The 25000-nt window shown below is 31.9% G+C and overlaps 1 protein-coding gene across 2 annotated transcripts in view; it reads right to left on the bottom strand.

The window, feature by feature from the left end:
* Window positions 1-15225: 15225 nt before the first annotated feature.
* The window catches only part of LOC127713938 (short transient receptor potential channel 4-like), an 83161-nt gene continuing 73386 nt past the window's right edge, over window positions 15226-25000 (bottom strand). The window contains exon 12 of one of the 2 annotated variants that reach the window (XM_052219891.1): window positions 15226-21607. In XM_052219891.1, coding sequence (XP_052075851.1) covers window positions 21015-21607 — 593 coding nt within the window. In that variant the 3' untranslated portion in view covers window positions 15226-21014. The remainder of the gene's footprint in view (window positions 21608-25000) is intronic. The other variant, XR_007987545.1, reaches the window with a different exon arrangement.

Below are 25000 nucleotides of genomic sequence, written 5' to 3' on the forward strand. Positions count from 1 at the left end.
GTATCTTTAGAATTATTTTAAGGACTCAAACGCATATTCATTTATGAACTGTTTCGATGTGACTTGTAAATTCTGCATTTAACACACGTAAAAGGTGCCTTTAAATTTCGTCGTAATTTCCAGAGTTAACTTGTATTTTTAAATAAGATTGAGTATGGTTTCTTTAAATAAAAAGGAAGATGTAGTATGTTTGCCAATAAAACAACTCTCTACTAGAGACCAAGTGACGTAGAAGTTAACAGCTATTTGTCACCGTACGGCCTTTAAAAATGAGGAAAGCAAAACCCATACCGCATAGTAAGCTATAAAAGGCCCCGACATGACAATGTAAAACAAGTCATACGAGAAAACTTACTACCAGATTTCATAGCGGTCATTTAGTATAATTATTGTTTTTGTTTCCTTATTTATATTTAAGTTTGATAAAAATTTAGATCCTTAATTACTGTCAATAGAAATTCATTATCTTATCTCTGACTGTATCTATCATCACTCAGTCTCTATAAAAGACATTCGTTATTTTATTTCTGACTCTGTATTAGTATTTCACCACTGCTATTGCATATGCATAATCATTTTTTCTGTTATACGACATCACAAACATCAACCCCAAACATTTAATTTTTCTTTCAGAATCGTCAACATACCGCTAAAATATATTAAAAAATAAAAATGTTACACACCTCAACGATTCTTTAAGGTTCAGTTTGTTTTTCTTTAATTATGTCTTTCCACTTTTCTGTGGAAAGACCTATTGTATTTGTTCTGATTATTATTATTTTCTTCCGCCAAATTTTGTTCTCGCGTAAAATTTTTGTTTCGCAAGATGTCGCTTAGATATTTCTTATATAGTATCATACAGTTTATGCGCTTTTTTTCACCCATTCTTAGCCGAACAATTTTCTTTGTAGGAGTTATCTCCCCGAACACTGTTTTCCTTGTGGCTGCATCTCCTCCGTAACCGTAAAAGAAAGCGACAGATTTATTTTATAAAATTGCTCGTTATATCCTTTGCATTATTTGTCCTATTTTGACCGAAGCGATATGAATATTCCATATGAGAGTTATTTCCCCTTATGCATTTGATATAAGTGATATGCATTTCTATCTTGTAAACCATAAGTGATAGAGACCTAGGATCTTTTGATTTGAGGTCCTTGATCCAAAAATAAGAAAATTAGGTCAAGGTCAGAGGTCAAGGTCATATTTTAAATTTTGATTTTGGCTTAATTTCAATTCTTTTCAAAAACCGTATAAGATATCGACAACATATTTTTACTAAATTGTAAGTTGCGACATGTCGTAACACATACATTTTGGTTAAAAGGGTACGCTAACATTAAATTGGAGTTTTCTCCCCTCGTTTATTAAAAGTTAAGCATATAGTGATATAACTCATTAACCATATATAATTAAGACCTATAGTCTTTTGATTTGAAGCCCTTGGTTTATGACCTAGAAATTGAGCTCAAGGTCATAGGTAAAATTGACGTTCTAGATTTTGACCTTTGCTTTTACCTCATATGTATACATGATAAAGCCATGGGACTTTTTGCATTACGTGGCAAGCCACTTGACTATGGAAAAGCCAACCGGAAGTGACCTGGTGTAAACCGGAAGTAGCTATTTTTTGTACTAATTTAATGTAAAAGTATATTGAACCATATATTTTTGGAATCAGTATCAAGTTAACTATCAAATAAAACCGGAAGTGGCATTTTTCGAACCGGAAGTAACAATTTATCTCCCTTATTTAGAAAAAATTGTATAGAAACCATATATTTTTGAAATCAGTGTACAATAAGCTATCATTTGACGCTGGATATGATATTTCAAACTGAATTTTCATAGTTCTATATCAAAATTGATCTTTAAGGATGGAAAGACCTTCAATTGTTCTCTGAACAATTGGTTTTTAATTTTTTTTCTTTTTGGTTTTTAAAATTTGTATTTTTCCCATTTTTTACCAGTTCAGAGGCGGATTTAGTGGGGGCCCAGGGGGCTCGAGCCCCCCCCCCCCCCCTTTCGTTGGAAAAATTTGGTTGATTATATAGGGAATCACTGAAGCATGACTGGAGCGGGCCCCCTCTTAGACAGTCAGTGGGCCCCCACTTATGAAAATTTCTGGATCCGCCACTGCAGTTAAATAATATGTGATTATAATAATTCTGTTTTTGTTATTTTAATCAAATTAGGAACAATTTTAGAAACACCTTGATTGTTCCCATCTTTCCTGGAGGTAGAATTTTAATTGCTGCTTAAACGGATTTAGTAACTCTTTTCTAATTTCGCTAAAATGACTCAGTTTGAATTCGTAAGAACGCCCTATCCATTGACCGTCACTTTTTCGCTTAAAATCTACTTGATCTCCAATGTGAACACAGCTTGTATTTCAGAAACATAAACAAACAAGTTGCTTTAAAAAAAAAAAGACAATACGTGAACCTTAGAACTTTTTTATGCTATTTATTAATTCAACTAAATTAAAAATTATATCTCAGTGCTTTCATGGCCATGTGTGTGGAGGATGATATTTTCTTTTTAAATTATTGTAAATCATGACAATTTGAGAGTGGTGTTAATTATAAAGTGAGATGAAAATAAAAAGGGAATGTGTCCATGGGACACACATGATGCCCCTGCTTGCATATCATATAAAGTTTTAAAGGGACATAACTGAAGAACGGTAAAAGTGACACTACCCAAATTTGTAGTTGATCTGACTTTTGTGGTAATAGGTATTGTGTATAAGTTTCATAATATATGGTTGAGGCAAACTTAAGTAAGAGAACGGAAACTTTTATGTTTGTAAAGGGGCATAACTCTAGAACAGTTAACGTTACACAACCAAAATTCTAACTTGATCTGTGTTTTGTGGTAATAAGCATTGTGTATAAGTCTCATACCATTTGGTTGAGGAAAACTAAAGTTAGAGAACGGAAATGAAAAATTCAGCAATTTTCATTTGAAAATGGGCATAACTCTAGAACGGTTACAGTGACGCCACCAATTTCGAACTTGATCTGTATTTTGTGGTAATAAGCATTGTGTATAAGTTTCATAACCTTTGTTTGAGGCAAACTTAAGTTAGAGAACGGAAACCAACTCAGTTAAGGGTAAAACGTAATGCCCCCACTGCTACGTAGGGGGCATAAAAAGAAATGGATTCCCAGACGTATACTTTCTTAAAGAATGATAATGATTCAAAACATGGACATATGTACCTTCTTTGAAAAATTCATAAAATAAATCTAGACATAATTAATGAGGCATTGCGAACTGGTCAGATAGAAAGACATTAAATGTTCCTTACCTACCAATTATCAATAAGTGTAACTCTCCCACGACACGCATTAAGAGATTTCTTGATCTAATTATAAAACCATTATTGAAGAGGCTTAACTTTTACATTCGAGATACAAAAGATTTCATTAATAAAATTGAGTCACACGAGGTCAAAAAAGCATATAAACGCATGCCAACAAGAATACCTTGCGAGGTAGAAGTTGGGAGACTTTTGAAAATGGACCCATGCTTAAACAATTTTAAGCAAAATATCCCGAAACACTGATAACATTCTGAATTATAGGCAACAAACATTTATTTAGTTAGCAAAAGCGGTTAAAAGTCTTGAGATTTATTACGTGTGTTGGTTGAAGGAACCACATTTCATGATATTATTTTATTTTAAAACACAATTTCATAAATTCAGATATATTTATAAAAAGAATGTTGGTCTCAGTATATTATGTATTTTCAATCTTAATTCTTATATTGATATATAATTGCTTAAACAAATACCCGATCGTAAGATCAAATACAATCTTTTTCTAACTTTCTATGTTTACAGAATCCATTGTATGCTTATTCAGTGTAAAAATCTAGTCTTAATTGTTTTGTGTACTTTGTATTTTTTTCTTTTGCATAACTTATTTTTCAAAGACCTCACGAAAGATGAACATGCAATTGTTAAATCTATTTCCTTATTCAAAAAAGTATATAATATATTTTTTCAATTATTAAGAATGTGATTATTTCTTGGGAATATTAACAAACAGTCTTTATTTTATTTGTTTTATTTTCAGTTTTTGAAACGGACATTTTTGTTTATCTGATTTGTCAAAATGACATGTGCATAAAATTTATTGTTACAAATCAACAAATCCCAAAGCCTACTGGAACTAATTATGTAGAAACCACAACGCCATTAATATCTCGCATTGATGTTCGATACCATAGGTCGTTAAATCTTCACCATTTCACTTTCATTTGTTTATCAAACGTTGCAACTGTCAACTTTGCACAAGTAAACACTTACGGCTTTAACATACATGTTTGAAAGTGATCTATAGATACATTTAGTTTATTATCATATATCAGATAAGAGAATACGCGATTTGTGACAATTTCTTTATTGCGACGTTTTAAATATCTGATACCCCGTATGAAGGTGCTTTTAATTGCAGGAGGCTAATACAGATAAGATGAATAAGTGTTCCGAATGAAGAATAATTTAGCTTCCGAATATTCCTCCATGGACTTAGCCTGGCATCCCGGCCCGATCTAGCTGCGCGTCGTTAAATCTACAAATATTTGTAAATTGAAAAATTAGAAAATGCACATGTATGGACATATCTGATAAGGACAACTACTGAAAAATGGAATAGACAAATCGTCTGATGAATCCCTACCAAAAGTTTCAATCCAGTGTTATAAGATAAGTCAAACATACTAAATAGGAATATAAGGAGATGAATAGTAATCGTGGACATCAACCCAACACCAGACCCGAACCAGCAAAGACATTTAGGGCATACCATTGTCTTCAATAAAGACTAACGTCTTTAACAAAAAGTCTTTTATACTAATTCATAGCCAGTTTAGGCGAGTGGTAAATAGATGGCGCAACCAGATCCTATTGAATATCTGTCATTTATTCAAATTCATAATTGTAATTCCAAGAAAAAAGAAAGAAAAATGAAAAGCAAACATAAAGATCAATGATGTTTCTCACTTAAGAAAGGCGAATTAATATGTGGGGAGGTTGATTTAGTTTTTTGAGTACTCAGTCCTCTCTCATCTGTGAAAAATAAATAATGGTAGAACAGACAGCACAAAAATATATCTATCTAGCGGAAAATAACATCGCGACAACAATAAAGTAAAAGATAATAATATGTAAAGTAACAGAGAAGCGAAAGATACCAAAGGGGCATTCAAACTCATAAGTCGAAAATAAAATGACAACGCCATGGCAAAAAAAGAAAAAGACAAAAAAAAAAAAAACAACGGTACACAAAACACAACATAGAAACATAAAGACTGAGCAACACGAACCCCACCAAAATCCGGGGGTGATCTCAGGTGTTCTGGAAGATATACATACTCCGTATGCAGGCGCTGCTGGAATGTTGCTACATAGAAATGGAAACTTCACAATTCGGAAGCTGAAATCATATCTTTTGTCGTAGAGTTTTGTTTTCAACCGATCCTCATTGCCAATTTCTAGATATGAGGCAGACTTAACTGTATCTGTTGTATCCTTTATCCCAAGTTCGATGGGATAGATGCGTTCAACATAGTTACCAAACTTTAAATTATTTAGTGAGAGAACATCATCTATATAGCGGAGGGGCCTCGGTGGCCGAGTGGTCTAAGCAGATATTTTCGAAAACTATTCGATACCGACGCTTACAGGTAACCTTTTTGGGAAGGGGTCATCTCAATATGCACAACGATCACACGCATTTATATTATATTTTTTGTCCTAATTTACATTCTAAATACTGTATAAAACTTTTTATTTTGAATGATCTGCTCTGTTTAGTTGCTGAGAATTAACCGATCTTAACATAGTACTTTGTAAAAAAAAGGGGGGCTTTGTATAAATTAGTAAAACTTTAATCAGAAACAGGAACGTGTAAAGTCTTTTATAGCGTGAAACTAAATGTATAAATATATAGATGATAGTATGTGTTATCTGAGTGTAATCAGGGGTTTACGGAATTTTACACCGGTTGTAAAATTCCGTCGTCCCTGATAACACTAGGAAAACGAATTTATTAACTTTCCTTTACTAATTTTTATACCTGGGTATAAAATTGAAAAATTCTTATGAAGAACTTCCACTTCACATAAATTCAACACTGGTGTTGCTGTGCGTTGTCAAATGTAACTTTAATATACATATTTTTTTTTTGTAAAAGGGGGGAGGGGTCAAAATTTAATTTTTCTGTTTAGTTTTGGGACATTGTATTTTGGGGAATTTCGGTAAAAAAAGTTTTTGTTTTATTTTGACAACATTTAGTGTTTTTGTAATTTTGTTATTGTTTTATTGCTTTTTGCATTTCGTTTTTACTTTTTGCAGTTGTTTTTTTTTTACTTTTTGCTTTTTATCTTTGGTGGAATTTAACACTACAACCATTTTTATTTTATACTTGAGTCACCGAAACGTCCATTACAAATCCTAAAGACCTGTTGATTTACATTGATTTGATATATGCTCGCTTCATCAGAAATAAGATACTTTATCTATATTCCGAATACTTTCTAGCGATTCAATTCGCCAATTGTATATTCTACCTCAACACTCACGGTATTCCGTTTGAAAGATTGAAAAGAAATGAATGGAATATCACATATTCATACTTAAAATAATCCAAAACTAATAAGAGCATTCGGTGTTTCTAGCGCATATTCCGAATAAAACATTATATAAGAAAAAAGACAGAAAGTATTTTTTTTATACCTGCAACCAAGTTTTATTTTTCAATTCAATATGTTTCGATATGATACGGTCCCTATATTTTTGTAGTCAGTGTAGGTATCGGTGTCGGTGTAAGTGTCTGTGTAGACGACTTTTCGAAAATGTCTAGTAGTTACTACTGTAATCACTAGCCAGTCAACACTGAGGTTGTGAGTTCGAACCCACACTCGACTCCAACCTTAATTGACTAGGATTGTCAGTTTTCCTATCGAAGGTCGGTGGTTTTCTCCGGGCACTCCGTCTTCCTCCAACAATAAAAACTGGCCGCCACGAAATAGCCCAAAAGCGGTGCTTAAAAGTGGCGTTAAAACACCAAAAATCAAATCAAATCTATATAGCGGAAAGTGAAGTTAAAGGATAATGCTAACTTCTTTTCTTTCTTCCTAAGAAGCTCCTGTATGAAGTCAGCCTCATATGAATAAAGGAACAAGTCGGCAAGAAGAAGAGCACAGTTAGTTCCCATGGGAATGCCGATTGTTTGTTGAAAAACACGTCCTCCAAACGTAACAAATATGTTGTCAATCAAGAAATCAAGCATCTTGAAAATGTCAGTTTCAGAGAATTTTTAGTTGGAATCAGAGTGATTTTTTACCTCCCCAAAACAAGATACTTGTAACTATGTTGGTCATTCTTTTTTATGGAACAAAGCTGAACTAACTCTTTCAATTCAAATTGTCTTTTAGTTTGGAATGAGGAATACTTGTGTAAAGACTTTAAGTGTAGAAAAGTCAAATGTTTTAATACTATTGCAAGATGAAAGAGTCTTAGATTGTATGTACTCTTAAAGATCTTTGGAATTTTTTAGTATCCACATCTGATTCACGCCACCTCTAGAATGGGAAGTTTCACAATAATAATTGACAGATAATAACATATCAAAGAATACTCGGTAACAGAAATTAAGTTCAGAGTACTTTTGTATCATTCTGCTGATACAGATATCATGCCTCTTTACGCTCTAATATTTGCTACTGTATTTCTAAATACCCATTTAATGAGCAAGATGAAACAACACAGCCTTGTGTTTTTATAGATTGGTCTTCATCATGAAAATTATACCTTATAAGGGATCCTTGATAAATATCCTAGCGTAACAGTACATGTATCACTAAGATAGGCAACACTGACAAATTATTCCACGGCTGGTTTTGTACTTTAAACATAATTCATATATAGAAGATCTCGCTATATATAATATATCTGTTAAAAACATCAGTTAAAGTTGGATCTGATCTATTTATTTTTAAATGTGGTCGCTACGACGCATGAATTGATGGCACATGTTAATTTGATGATCAAAGTAAAACTTTAACTGTGGTACTTAGCCTCTCTTTCCTCCTTTCCATTACATTTAACAATATTCCTATCTTTATAAAATCTCAAAAAAATCAAAAAGTGAAGGTACAAACTATAATTTAATGTCAAAATTAGTATACAAAATCTGCATGTGCTTAACGTGAACTGATACCTTGTTGGATAACCAGTCAGCTAGGAGAGAGAAAATTAGTAGTATCACATAACCATCTAAAACGTGACATTTAAATCTAACGGCAGCCTGCGGGAAGTCATGTAGCTTCAATTTGTATAGTAAAATTAAAAATATTGTAAATATAATTAAAAACTTGGCCTCTAATTTCGTGTGTACATGTTTGCTAGATATATATACTTAATTTTCATATTCCGGGTGTGAAATGAAACCGACCGATTGATTCTTTAGTTATACTACAATTATAACAAAAATATCTATTCTATAAAAAGTTTAAAGTTTTGAAAAACAGACAAAAAACATATTTCTGCGAAGAAAATAACAATCTACAAAGTTAGCTGGCTATTCAAAACAAATAAGTCAACCATACAACAAGCAAAAATGAGAAATGTATTTAGTGACTGTTAATGATTAATGGCACGAGATAATCCGTGTTTTATCAATGCAAAAATTTTGACTTAATTTGTGTTTTCAATTGCTAATTTCTTCAAAACGACTTTTATTTCACAACATGAAATTTGGCACACACATGCACTGTGTCTTATTGCTTAATCAGAGTAAAAATATCGTGATGATACACGTAATAATTTTGCTTTAGATGAAAAAGTGGTAAATTTCGGGTAAAATTTTAGTCCTTCTAAAATGCTGAAATACTTCTACTAAAATCACTTAAATACTTTCCGCTTTCGTTATATGATATATTATAAGTACTATTTCAACCACCAATAAAGAGCGCAATAATTTTATTTTTCATGCTAAAGATTCCCCGTACAATACGGTATCTGGGGGTACCCTGTAAAAACACGAAATTTAGAAAATCGTGACCACGGGAACTTACGACGACAATCATGATTGTAAAATATAATGATTTTTTAAAAACAAAAAAATAGCCGTGTGTTATTCCGTTAACGTTAACTCGTTAACTAGAGTACTTTTTTGACACTGCATGGGCACCCTACTAATAGACTGCCTTGGTCAAATTTGGAACAACCTCTTGGAACTTTTGGTTTTCAGTTCTCTTCAGCTTCGTAATTGATATGGGCTTCAAACTGCGTTCATTCGAGCGCAACTGATGAGTCTTATATATAGAGTCTAGAGGCTCTAAAGAGCCTGTGTCGCTTACCTAGGTGTATGTGAATATTCAAAAATGGACACTCTCCAACATTGTGGACTAAAACAGAATTCATGACGAAAATCTCTTTTTTGATGATTTTTTTTTGTTGATCTTTTTTTCTGTTTACAGTTTCTCTCTATCTTCTTTAATGTTTGCTCAAAAAACAAAAAAAGGGTAAACAAATTGTCATTTAGGGGGAATCACTCCTAAAGAGTCTACTTAAAATTTTACTAATTATTGATATTGTCTTGCTGATCATTTTTGCGATTTAAAGTGTCTATCTATCGTTTATAGTTTGAAGATAATAGGCAAAAACATAAAATATTGGAAAAAATCATCATTAATAAGCAAGATCTCCAATAAGTAGTCGACTTACCATTTCGGCTATGTTGACTTATTTGTAGATCTAGTATTGCTGATAATTTTTGCTATTCAAAGCGTCTATCTATGTATAATACTTTTCTAGAATTTAAGTAGCAGAACACTAAAAATGGGTTAAAATTCTCATTAAAGAGCAACAACTCCAATAAGGAGGGAACTAGCAATTTTGGCCAGAAACTAACTTGTAGATCTTGTCTTGCTGGTCAATTTTGCTTCTTTAAGTTTCTATCTATCTATTATAATTTTCCAGAAGTTAGGCAAAAACGCCAATAATTGGTAAAAATCGTCATTAAAAGGTAATTACTCCTATAAGGGGTTGACTGTCGATTTCAATTGTCTTGTTGCTTATTTATACTGCTTGTCCGCTTTAGGAGTTTTCTTGTCAGTTTAAACAGACGTATATATGTCTCTGGTTTAGAGTGGGTTTATGAATGAATGATAAGTCTTACAAAGGTACAAGATATCAAGCACATTGAAAATTGATTTCGCCGTTCTGTCTCCATTTAAAAAAGGAAAGTTGACGTTAGATTGATTCTGTTAATTTTTTTAAACATCGTTGGTCAAATAGCTTAAGAATTATATAAATACGTTGTGAGATTTATAATATTTTAATAAGGGCATTCCTGATTAGGTAAATGAAGATCGCTTTGGACGACAAAACTATATTTTCGTAACTGATAATTTTCTCTGCACATTTAAATATTCAAGGTTACCGATGATAATTTAAAATAGTACTGTTTTGATTTATACGCTCGTTTTCGTGGGCCATTTATAATATTTATATAATTATTTTATTGAAAGTGATCATGATTCAGAATTTCGATATGTTACTCACCTATTTATTTAAAAACTGAGCAAATGCAAAATGTTAAAAACAAATATATATATAACGGCGATTAAGGTATTTTGCCACCATATTCCTCCCTTAATAATTAAAAAAAATCTGTCTCAAACCTGCAACGGTGAACCCTTGAGGACAAACACCACTCTAGTGAAGATCAAAGGATTAAAATTACATAATGCTAATCTTTTAATTACCGTGAATTTAACCACGCCTTTACCAGGTGGTGTCAGCATAATACACATGCATTGTATTTACACAGTACTAGACTGAAGCAAGGATTTGTATAGTAAGACATATCCTCGACTGAAGTAATAGGGGAGAATACAAACGTGAATTTCTATTATACTATCAGTTATATATGTTGTTCCACATATCCGTCGAAAAAAAAATCATAAAAAAATTCGATTGTATGATTTGCTTTTATTACTATAATCATATCAGAAATCCTTAAAATATAAATCGTAAATTTTAATTTAAAAAAATGCACGGCTGATCACTTTTCTTTCTGAATTGTTAGTTGGTTAATAGCTACACCAAAAGTCGTTGATGCGCTTTAAATCGCGTTATTAGATGATTAACGAACAAGACTTTAAATGAGATTAATCCACTCCCGGCATGCAAAAAGACTTAAACTACGTCACATAAGTCAGGAAGTTTGAATAAATAGAATTAATAATTCCCAATTTTCTTCTTTATTAGTTTTCATATCCAGATAAAACTTGGTGAATATGTTTTTAATGGTATTATGAACATAATAAGATGATAAGTAAAAAATCGCGAATTTTCCCTTTAAGTTTCTATCTTTCTATCATATTTTTTCAGATATTAGGCAAAAATGATAAAAATTGTCATTAAAGGGCAATAACTCCAATAAGGGGTCGACTGTCGATTCCAACAATGAATTTTATTTGTAGATCTTGTCTTGCTGATCATTTCTGCTTATTCAAGTTTCTTTCTATCTATTATATTTTTTCAGATATTCGGCAAAAACACAAAAAATTGATAAAATCGTCATTAAAGGGCAATAACTCCAATAAGGAGTTGTCTGACGATTTCGACTATATATATCTATTGTAGAACTTGTCTTGTTGCTCATTTTTGCTGTTTAAAGTGTCTCTCTATCTATTCTAATTTTCAAGATACTGATAGACAAAAATATAAAACATTGGTAAAAATTCTTCATTTTAGGGCAATAACTCCTATAAGTCGTCTGACAGTTTAGATGTAAATAGACAAGTGGTAGATCTCATCATTCTGAATATTTCTGCCCCGGTCAGATTTTCTCTTTCTATAGCGGTTTTCAAGATAATAGACAAAACTTGCATTTTACCCTTATGTTCTTTTTTAAGCCATGTTGGTCATCTTGGTTGGCAGGCGGGGTCATCGGTGCTCTCAAATGCTCTGGAAGGGTTAGCTGATCCATCTCTACATTTGGCACCATTCATGTTGCCCATGGTAAGTTATAATTCAGTAATAAGTTTCATTCGGTAATGTCACAATCGATGGAAACGATAAACAGCCGGTCAACTGTGACATAGATATTCAATAACAGACCACCAACTTGTGATGGCATCCTTTCAAAGGGATGATTTCAATTTACCACTTGGAACCCTTGGTTCAAAAGCTTCCTTTTAAGCAGCAACCCTCCATTAAGGAAATCATGATAGGAAACTCACGTTCTGGAGTATCGTATCAACTGGGAGATACATTACATCATCTGTTGGAATGTTGCTAAATAGAAAGGAAAGTTCACAATTGGGAGGCTTAAATCTTATGAAACAGGTCTGATTTATCTGTGGTATCAATTTCAAACTATTCAATTGGTTAGATGGTATAGCGGAAAGTGATGTTAAAGGATGATGCTAGCTTCTTAACATTCTTCACTAAGCCCATGTATGAAAGAAACATATTGACAAGAAGACGGAAGACAGTTGGGTTTGTAGAGTTTTTTGTAGAGCAGTAGAGGTTTTGACTTAATGTTATACCTATACAATCAACTCTTTCATTACATACAGCCACATGGTGTTGCAGTTCCTACTAGCATCGTCATTATGATATGTGTATCAGAGAACGGATACGTTCCATTTGTCATAGCCACAATGCCGTCCGCCTTGATATCTTCAGACAGTCTTACCTTTTTTAAATATATAATTTTTTTTTAAGTAGGCGACAAGCTGGGCATGCATGCGCGATCGATGAATACCTTCATTTGAGTGACATTCATTCTGTCTTATAAATGATCGACTTTTTTGTCTTTAATATCATTTCCCCTCAAACAGGTTCAGAGGTATGCATATAGGTTTTCATATGTCCGTCCTCTGGCCGCATGGTTTTGCGTCCGTCCATGATGGATATGTATATAACCATCCGTTGGTCGGTTTGTAGTTATATCGGTAAATAGAGAATGCCTTGACAGAAAAAAATTGGATTTTTGGGGTGAAAGAAATTCAATATGGAACATTTTTTTAAAGGAGGTCGACTTTAGTTGATTTCGCTTTGAATACAGTTTCCATCTCTGATATGAAAAAGATTATTTTTGTGGTACAAACATGATCAAGCAAAATTAGCATTGATAGTTTCCGAAACATATAAATTATACCTGGAAAACTTAAGAATGAGCTCTATCAGATTTTGAACTTGGTTGACTGTGACATTATTATAAATTGTGATGAACTGTACTAAAAAAACTATATATTCCATATGAAACAACAATACTACATAGAGCTAGAAAACATCACACGGCTGATCTGCTACGATATGCATATTAGTAGAATGAGGTAGTAGTATGGCAGGGTAGGGGTGAAATTAAAAAACATACAAGACTAACAAAGGCCAGAGGCTCCTGACTTGGGACAGGCACAAACATGCGGCAGGGTTAAACATGTTTTGTGAGATCTCAACCCTCCCACTTTTTATATAAGATATCTTATACACTTTATAAGATATCTCATATATTTTATAAGATATAATATATACTTTATAAGATATCTCATACAGCTTATTATATATCTTATATAGTTTATAAGATATCTCATATATTTTTTTTTATAAGATATCTTATAAATGATATAAATTATCGAATTGTATGGCAAGCCGTTTTACTATGTATGCTAACTTAAAGATATCTCATATAATATCTTTATAAGATATATTATATACTTTATGAGATATCTTATAAACTTTAGAAGATATCTTATAAAGTATATCATATATCTTATAAAGTATATCAGATATCTTATATCGTTTATTAGATATCTTATAAAAACTAGATTATATATAGATATCTTATATATTATATGAGATATCTTGAAGTTAGAATACATACTAAAACGGCTTGCAATACAATCCCGTCTCATATAAAACATAGCAACACCATACGAATGATTAATAATGCATGGACTTCATCAACAAAGAGGATGTTATTTGGTAAAAGTAATATTGTGACTGTGAACATTTATTTAGCAGTTAAAAAGATACATAACAATACGCTTTCTGAAACGGATTTAAATTAAAAAAATAAAAATGATCCTTATTGCAATGCTTTGTCGTTTAAAGCCTTTGTTGACAAACATGTACACATAAAAGGCCACCACTGGTCAGCATATTTTGAATACGTTAGAGTTATTGCACAAGGCACAACAGTAAACTGTTGTTATCCTGTAGCCATTAAGCTTTTGTTGTTTTTTTTATTAACAATTTTCGAAAGCATTGTTGATGAATAAAAACCAACTCACGACTGAATGAATTGATGATATGTGACTTCTTTGCTCATAGAAATACTCCGCTATCATTTTCCCATCCTGTGACTTTATGTCAATATATATTACATCTTAGATAATACATTTTATTATACCTCAGTATGTTTTTCTTGCCTTATTTACAGAAATAGACAAAGAAACAGGGGAAAAATGCAAGGTCATTGGAGCAGGATATGCTTACCCTTCCGGAGCACTTGGGGTCACCCCCCGGTTTTTGGTGGGATTTGTGTTGCTCAATCTGGTTTTCTATGTTGTGTTTTGTGTCTTATCGTCGAGTTTGAATATCCTTTGGTATGTTTACCTATCATTTCCCCTTGTTTCATGCCGAATACAAATAAATTTCACATTTTTGGGTGTTGGTATATCTTTTTTCCTGTCAAATTTTATAGACTCTGGTTGATTTAAATCTAGATATATTGTATAAACAACTATCTGTTGTTGATGAACGTATGTTGTCTTCTACATGTCTTTTGGTTATTTTGTTGTTGGATTGCTGTCTCAGTAACATATAACCCAAATCATCTTTTATCCGATATAACAACACAAATAAAACTCTAATCTTAAATTTGGAGCCATTTTGCATTTGGAGAGTTTAATATTAAAAATTTTAGGAGGAGTATATTCTTTTGATGTCATATGGATACTTTTAATGTCTAGTTTGGACAACGTGTGCTTATCATTTAAAGTATACAAGATTTAAATCTTAAAAATGATGATGCAGGTGTCAGTACTCGGCTGGGGCTTGCCCCCGTTCTATAGGGGTAGTTTCACAATAAAAACAAATAAAGATATATATAAATCTTTAAAGATTTAAGGAGCAGTAAATCTGGTCCTGTTAATGTAATTCAACATTTCAGCAAATCAAAGACCACAACAAAAAATCAACTAATTTTAATCTCATTTTAACAATTTGTATAGAATTAGGAACTTAACAAAGTCCTAAACATTTTATTTACACAATGATAGATTGACACTTTCATTAACAAAAGACACTACAATTATTGAAATGTCACTTTTAACAACACAACATATGAAAATATATATATTTAATATATGTTCAGATTTTCAACCAAATCATACTTTTATTAACCATTTTTTTCATGCAAATGCTCAATTCTTCTTTCAATTTACCAAGCACTGTTACTAAAATTATATAAGCGTTTAATGTTGTCAGGTTTTATGGACTTGCCTCTCTTTGAATTTACCTTGGACTTTTGAAACATGAATCAAAATATGTATTTCAAAAAGTCTGATTTCATTTTTATGTTTATAAGACCCTTTTCAAGTGCCTTTATGAAGTAACCCAAACCACGATTTACAGTAATTTTTTGGTTTAAATGATGTAAGCCATAAACAATTCTTAAAATTTAGTGCTACTGGTAGCTTAAAATATGATGCCACACATCATAAAATTTAGTCTCATTTGATGCTTATGGTATTGAAAAAGGGGTATATGATGCTTAACGATAAAGGCCATGTATTCTTCAATGTTTTTTGGCAAAATTTGATAACGTTAATTGCTAGGTCTGCCAGTATCAGAATGCCAAAACTTAGATATTGGTTTGACACTATAAATTACTTAGAACTTTCCCAAACTCATTTCTGTTTAACATCATAAATATTATCCAATATATCATGTATGAAGGGAGAAAGGACCTTTTTCTGGAATTTGGGATTGAGCCAGTTAACTCGCGGGAATTCCAGAATAGAGTTCATTGTCATGAATTCAGGAATTGAGGATTTAATTACATCCTGATGCGGGAATGGAAACAAAATTGGGAAACATAATTTTCACGGGAATTCAGGATTTGGCATTTATTTTCTCAGGAATTAGTTATCATACCACCTCTCTCATACCTGCCTCCATGTATGGTAATTGAGACAAAAGACCGTCAATTTTACTAATTATAGATTAGTTCATAATGCAACATATTTTGTTATTACATTTTGGTAATCCCTTGAATAGAAATGTACAAAATAATCAGATCTGCAATAAACTACTTGGGAACTCAAATGGATAGAAGTTGTCAAATATTCAATAATGTTAATTTTTTTAAACAAAATGTAGCTAATTAAGGACCAAAGTCATCACAGACAAGTTCAAATCAAATCACATACAATACGCTGTTTTTCTTGTTTTGAACAACATCACCCTCAGAATTACATGTAAAAGGCTGGTATTTATGATTCTCAATATGTGCAGAAATTGAGATAGCTGTCAAAGCAATCTTAAGAATTATTAAGAATTATTAATAATCATTAACAGGAAGACTATCACTAACTTTTTAGTGTGAAAATTTCCTAAAACAATAAAAGCAATAGTGGTATCAATTTCAAAATTAATTATCATACTATGAACCAGAAACTATGCATGATTATTTTATTTTCACTTTTCTTTTTAACAGCAAATGTGCAAAAATGAAAATATGCAAAATTAATCACTAAAAGATGGGACATATTCATTTTGCACACACAAAAATGTTTCATACGTGAAACATAATCAATGCAAATACAGATCTTTATAGTAGAGGCACATCACAAGAATTATATGGATGAGTTTCACAATATCTAAAAACAATTGTCTTTTTGGATGACAGAACTATAAATTTTTGGTTTTATGCTGCTGTTGGATTGCTGTCTCATCTATGTATACCAAAAAGCTTCTGTTATGCAGGCTTATATTATTGCTTAAAACAAACTTAAACCACTTTAATATCAAACTGTTTTCTGCATGAAAAAGAATAAAATAAAAAATCTGATATTCTAATAAGTAGCAAAGTGAATAAATAACATGCATGAAATCAAAACATTGTATTGCTATAAATATTTAAGTAAAATATATTAACAAACATGGAAAGACCAGTATATCACAAATATTTTCATGAAAAGACAAGCTTACAATGAATGACATATACAACCCATACCTGCCACCAAACTCTGGAGCTACAAAGTAGAAGATCTTCTTTTTTCAGGCTCCACTAAAAGGGGAGATAATGTTTGACAACCTTTTTTTCATTAGAATTTTTTAACATTTCAGCACAAAAATATAAAATTTAATTTTTCCATACATGGATTTGATTAATTTTAAATAACATTCTTAATGGCCTGGGATGTCTTCTTTACTCTACAAATAACCATTTTTGGCAATACAATGAAAATCAATAACAGAAGATACTACCAATCAACTCAAATTATAAAAGGGGGTGAAGATAGGGGGTATTTAAAAAAAAAGGGAGATTCTAAAATTGAGAATGGAAATGGGGAATGTGTCAAAGAGACAACAACCCGACCACAGAACAGACAACAGCAGAAGGCCACCAACAGGTCTTCAATGTACTACATGTACCTTTGCAGGTGACAGGTCAAAAAGAGATGATTTCAATTTTTTAAAGGAAAAAAAGGACGTCTCCCTCATAGATCTAGTGCATTGGAAGGTATCAAACCCAACCAATACCCATATCTTTATTTCGAGGTATGAAGAAGTATGAAACATAGATTGTATCAAGATTATATCTTGAGTATAAATAAGTCACATGATAAATGTAGATAATGGATGAAACAAGTGCTTCATATAAAAAGAAGATGTGGTATGATTGCCAATGAGACAACTCTCCACAAGAGACCAAATGACACAGAAATTCATGACTATTAGTTCATTAAAGAGGCAATGTATCACATGTGTCCAGTACATATGCTGTAAATTTAGAAATTATTGTGAGTTTTTTTTTAATGCAAATAATGTGACTGGGTGAGTATCACAATAATGAGAATTTGCATTCTGATATCTGATATATATATATGTAGGCAGGTTTTCCTTAAATCACAATAATTAATCTCTCATTTTTGTCCATTCTTAAAAAATCGCAATAATAAATGCACGCAATAATTTCTGATTTCACAGTAAATAATTGGCTACAATCAATGAAAAATTTGGCATCAGTGGTCTGACAACAGTAAGCAAATTATGGTATAGAAATAAAAGCTGTCTCAATAGGAACAAGATCATTTCAATTTTGTACTTACAGAGAATTGCAAACAGCATAAACAAAAGTATAAGATCTAAAGTATCTGGTGAAGCTTAACCAAATCAGGATTGGCTGGAAATCTTATCTTAAGAGTGTCAGAGATATAACATTTTGTCTTTTTCTCTTATCCATTCCTTATGCACAAGAACAAGCCTGAAGTGGGATTTGATTACAACCTTCTTCAACTGAAAAATGTGTGGGATAAGACTTGTTATGGTGTAACTCATTCAATAGCAACTGAAGCCTTATATCACAGGCACATGCTCTTAACTACTAATTAGTGTTAATCAGCTAATAATTTGAAGCAATAGAGTCCTTCAACTGTTTGATTGGCTTAATTCTGGGTGGATCCTGTGTTTGAGGAAAGAGGGGTGAAATTTGAAATGATAAAAATAGCTAGGACGATTTGATGCCATTTTTTTTTTCTTTCTACGATTACCTAAATCCACATTTGTAGTTATTGGGAAAATCTATGAACAAAATTATAGAAAAATCTTTTGTACCTTAGAATAGGAACATTACCTCAAAAATATATAGAATGTTATACTATATGCTCTAGCCTCTTAATAGTAAGGTTTTATGATAGATGGCAAGACTGGACTAAAAATAATTTTATTTCTGACAAAAGCAGAAAGCTGGGTAGATAAGCAGCAATATGCAGGTTTTTACCAAATAAAATAAGAAATACATAAATAGTTATAAGCTATTACAGTGAAACAAGTTTAAACTAAACCCTGCATAAACCAGAAACAAAATTCTTGAATCAGGACATAGTGATTTTTCTTCAATTATCAAACATGTGGGAGCCTAACTGCTGTATAATCTAAACAAAATCTTCATTTTCATAGGGGTTTGGTTCAGAAAGGATTTACTGTCATATTTAAATGTAAAACAGTTATTTATAATATGAAGTATTGTAATGTAAACCAAGGTTTAATGAAAGCCATATGTAGTAGTATTCACTGTTGGTAAGTTGTACTGGTTTGCAACAATGCGGAGCAAAGGACTTAGGCAGAGCCCTGCTTCAAATCCCTGCTACTATTGTAATGAATATTCAGTTTATGCAACTTTAAAACCAATGTTTGATTGTTTTTGCTTTATACAAACTACTAAACAATCTGAATTATAAATTTTAAAATGTTAGTAATAAAAAGTAGTACATAATTTTGTTTGTTTCTCACCATTTCATTGTACTGCTAGAACCATTAGGATTTCTAGCAAGGGAAAGAACTAAGCTTCAATTTATAATTCTGAATCCTGAAATTACATCTGGGAAAGGTTTACTAAATATGACTGTAATGAATAGAATGGATAACTTGAACAAGAATAATTTGCTGTAACACCCCATTTAATAATACCATGGAAAACCCCTAATATGCATCAGCACACATGATTTCATTTTTCAAAAATATAAACACTTTTAATTTGATCAACTTGGAATCAAACAAACAACAATCAATCGACCAATGAAAAAAAGGGTATAACTAAGTTATTTTGATCTTTGACCATAATCAAATATATGAAATGCCAATGGAAACATGTGTATTTAAAACTTTGGTGTACTGTAAATTCAGAAATTATTGCGATGTTTTTATTATTGCGAAAAATGCGACAGGGTTATTAACGCAATAATTTAAACTCGCATTTTGAAATTTTTTTATATGAATTAAACAGGATTTTTCTCAATATCGCAAAAATTAAAATCGCATTTTAGTCTAAAGTGACAAAATCGCAATAATAAATGCACGCAATATTTTCTGAATTTACAGTAAGTTGTTGTAGCTTACTTCTGATGATGTACATGGTACCAAATTATGATGAAATACTTGTTATTTTCACAAGGCTAAAAAACTGGCCCTATAATTTCTTCTCCTGAATGAAAGACTTACAAAAAATAAAACAGTTCATAAACATGATTTTAAAACAATGATAAATGCTCACAAGGCCAAATGAAAAGTACAATGCTTTTATTCCTTAAAAAACAACTTTATTGTCTTCCCAAAAGACTTCACATGAAAAATATGATATTTATTCGAAGGCTAAATAATAAGAAAGTAAGTACAAAAATGTATATCACAATCCAACTCTTGATAATTTTTTGTTTTAAATGAATCCTCATTTTTGAAATAAAAATAGTTCTGCATATTTAGTTAAGAAATTTAAACTAATTTGTCAAGCCTAAATTTACTGCATGATACATATATATGATACCAATACTAAATATACCACATAAATGTATTTCAAAATGCATTCTCTTTTTTATATACCCTGTAAACAATTAACTTATCATCAAGTCTTCATTGTTTGCTTATTAGTTGACTCAATTCCTTTAAAGTATGTTAGCCTTTGATCAATTGAGAAATCATTAAGAAACTAAAGTTCCAACTTCCTCAGTCAAAGTTGACCGTTGATGAATTTGGCTATTCTTACTTGGTCCCTTTTGGTCATATAGCTTTTTAACTATCCTTGTATTTATACGTCCATGGCTTTCAATTGTTAAAGTTTTAGTGTTACTGGTATAGGTAAATCCAGAAAAGTGCTTCAATGCACAAAATTTATAAAGTGTTATTTTCATCATTTAGAAGAAATACAAATATTTTTCATTTGGCCTTAGAGAATGACAGATTAATGACCGATGAATCATAAAAATGTAACACGTTTTGATGGCTTCCCATCGCTGGGATCATCACTGAACATATCAGAAAAATAAAAATCAAAACTACAAGAAGGCTGTTCCACCTGATCAACACTATTATCATCTGAAGGGACTTGGAGTCGAGACATTGTGTCATTTCCAAATTTATCACTTGCTTTAACACTACTATCACTCTGTTCAGAATTTAGGTCAAGTGATTCACCAAGACCTTCATCACCTTTCTGCAGAGTACTTAGACGGAAAACTGATTTATGATTATTTGACCGTTGAGTGTTAGGGTCTGATATGTGTTTGTGTTCTCGAGCACGTTCTTCCTCGTGTATGTGTTCTCGTTCAAGATCATATCTGCTCTTTTGTTTATTGAATGGTTCAGATTTTTCTTCAAAAATTGTATCGGGGAAAGTTTTTAACGGCGATGTAGATTTTGGTGATGAAGGATCACTAGTTATTACAGTTGTTGGCACTTCCATAGAAATTCCTTGTGACCCATTTTCCTTTTCTTTTATTGTATCCATTTTAAATGAGCGTTTAAGTCTTTCCATTGACATTTGACTTCTTTTTCTGGACAGTCTACGATCTGAAATAAAAGCAAAACTATCTTATACATGAAGATGTGTATTAAAATGACAAATTGTTTTATACTGTATTTATTTTGTATTGTAATCTGACCATCAATTACACATACAGTATTAGATAAGCACTATTACTGAAGTTGGAAAAATCTATCTTTATATTACTTTGCTTTTTCTTTAAAAATGACTATTGCTTAAATATCATTATTTATGACAATTTCATAGGTCTCAGTATTTTGTTTTGGAGAAAATGAGCGTTCTGAGTGGACTTAACAAACTGTAGAAGAAAATAACTGATATAAAAATTACCACGGTAACAGAACATCAAATGCATTATGCTATAGCTTTATTTGGAGTGTAAAGATTAACTTATTTTTACGAAAAAATGTCGTCCAGATACCATTTGACTACTCAGCAGATAATGCCATTGAATATATCACCTAGACCTACTAAGATAGGGGTTTCTGTCTTCAGGACATGCTAGATTTTAAAGATCACTTACCAGGGTGTTTAACCTGAAGAGGTGGGACCTTTTATCAGAAGTACAAACAATTACAAATCTGAAGATAATTCAGCTTCATTGACATTTGAACCAATTGAAAAAGCATGCTCCCTTTTCAGAATAACCAATTTTTAATCAAAATCCTACTAGTCCTGGTCATCATGCCCAATATGCTAGAAAGAGGAGAAAATACCAAGTACACAATCAAAAACCCTAATTCGAAGAAAAAAACAGACAATACTATGGCCGAAAAAAAACCAAACAAAACGAGGAAACGATAAACAAGTCCAAAATAACAATACACAGAAAACTAAAGATCAAGTAACAGGAACCCAACCAAAATCAAGGATGATCGCTGATGCTTTAGAAGGATAACAATTTCCTGCTCCACTTGTGGCACTGTCATGTTGCTCGTGGCAAGTAAACATTTGGCAATAAGTCACATAATGTCATATTCAAGGAAGAGAGGAGATTGTGGCTACGTCTCTTTGGTCATCTGAGAAACAGATCTACAATAACGGTCTATCAAATCATGATAGCTTCTGTAAAACTTTCAAAGGGATGATTTCAGCTTTACTGGTATCATTTGGAATCCTTGGTTTAATAAAAAAATTATGTTGTCAGGAACTACATTTTCATGATTTTTTAGCAAGTTAGACATGCAAGAAATATATACTTTTTTGTACACAACAACAAAATGTGATGCATTATAAGAAAAATGTATAACGAGAGAAAATCACTGATTTAGAGATATTCCCTGGATAAAGTCTCTATCTTAAAATGTCTTTAATCGTAAAATTGAATTTTCTAATAAATCAGTATTTAGCTTCTATAAAATTAAACCATCCTCACTGAAATACTCTATATATATGAATTTCTTCTTTAAAATAAAAATATATTTGTTAGTTGAAATTATCAGTAGATTAATTATAAATGAATAAAATTACAAAACATTGAAAGCACAAAGAAGGCAAGGCATTACAATGTCAAAAGCCATAAAAATAAAGTGTTAACACTACACTATTGGTGCTTCTAGACAACCATGGTTAGAAAATATACTAGGCCAAGCAGCAAGATAATATGATGAAGAATCTTCAGCTCAATAGTAAATTTCATTTGTTACAAATCGCTAATGGGAAATGTTTCTATGAGTGTGCCTATTTGTTAGTTAGATTATACCATATCAAATGAACTTAGAACGGTTTCAGATGCTGATCCAGGATTTAGAAAAGGGAGGCCCCCAACAAGACAATGTTAGGAGTGTGACTTGTAAAAAGACCATGCATTAATCATATACGTAGCTCCATAAGGGAGGCCTGCCCCTTCCCCCTTAATCCATCTCTGAGTTTTAAAGTATTTAGTAGGGGCTCTTAACTGAAATCGAACTTTTAAAGTTTAGTTTTTGTGAAAATGTATATTTTATCATGATGCCACTGGTCATGTTGGCCATCTTATTTTTAATATTTTGAATTTCTCTGGAATTTTCTTTAAGTTACCTTCACTTTTCTTTATATAATTTCAGTGAGAGCCATATAACATTATGGATTCATCTGAAAAATAAGTGCAGACAGATTTTATGGCGTCATATTACTTTTCAAGCAAAGTCTTTCAATATTTACCAACTATTTTAGAACTTATTATTTTGAAACTCACAAGCGAACTTTCTTATGTAATAGGAGGAAAATTTGACAGCTTTAAAAGAATTATTGGGGGAAAACACAATTGTCGACAGGAAAAGAAAAAACCTAGACACTAGAATGTTGAGATAAATTAAATATCTTCAGAAGTTGAATACTGCAACAGTAAAAAGAAAAATGTAATGTGGGCTACTGCATCCTGATCCCTTGAGAGTGAAATGAAATACATATACAAATCAAGGAGAAAGCAAACAAAGAAGATAAGCACACGGATCACCCTTCCAATATTAAAGTTGCTATTAATTACAACAAGATGCATTAATTTCTAGTTGTGGTGAAAAATGCCACAAAAATTCCGTATATATATGAATTAATGTAAAGAACATACAAGTATCCAACAAACAGGAAGTAGATAAGTGATGGATCAGAACATGGGTTGAACAGTATAGCTTATAATATGAAGCCTAATATGAAGCCTGCTACCAAATATCAAGATGCTCTGATTTATAATTAATAACAAAACATTCGACAAATTTCTTGTATAATTAATCAGTTTTAACATGTTTAAAGATATTTATGCAGTGAAAAAGAAGAAGTTAAGTAAAGGATCCGAAAATTTGTCACACAATATTGCTACCAATATTAAGCTTAGTACCAATTACAAATACGTTTATCAATATTGGCTATATCATGGCGGTCTGTAGCGGAGGAAGCCGTAGTGAACTGAGGGAATCACTAATCTTTGGCAGGAAAATTGAAAATCTAAGTCAATTAAGATTGGAGTCAAACACACCTTCAACATGCTGGGTACAAACTAACAACCTCAGTGTTGACAGGCTAGTGATACATACTCAAGGCCCTTAAAGTATCAAGAAACTCTGATCTGTAGTTGACAGGCTAGTGATACATACTCAAGGCCCTTAAAGTATCAAGAAACTCTGATCTGTAGTTGGCAGGCTAGTGATACATACTCAAGGCCCTTAAAGTATCAAGAAACTCTGATCTGTAGTTGACAGGCTAGTGATACCTACTCAAGGCCCTTAAAGTATCAAGAAACTCTGATCTGTAGTTGACAGGCTAGTGATACATACTCAAGGCCCTTAAAGTATCAAGAAACTCTGATCTGTAGTTGACAGGCTAGTGATACATACTCAAGGCCCTTAAAGTATCAAGAAACTCTGATCTGTAGTTGACAGGCAAGTGATACATACTCAAGGCCCTTAAAGTATCAAGAAACTCTGATCTGTAGTTGACAGGCT

The sequence above is a fragment of the Mytilus californianus genome, unplaced genomic scaffold, assembly GCF_021869535.1.
Source record: "Mytilus californianus isolate M0D057914Y unplaced genomic scaffold, xbMytCali1.0.p SCAF_9, whole genome shotgun sequence".
In the NCBI taxonomy this organism is placed as follows: Eukaryota; Metazoa; Mollusca; class Bivalvia; order Mytilida; family Mytilidae; genus Mytilus; species Mytilus californianus.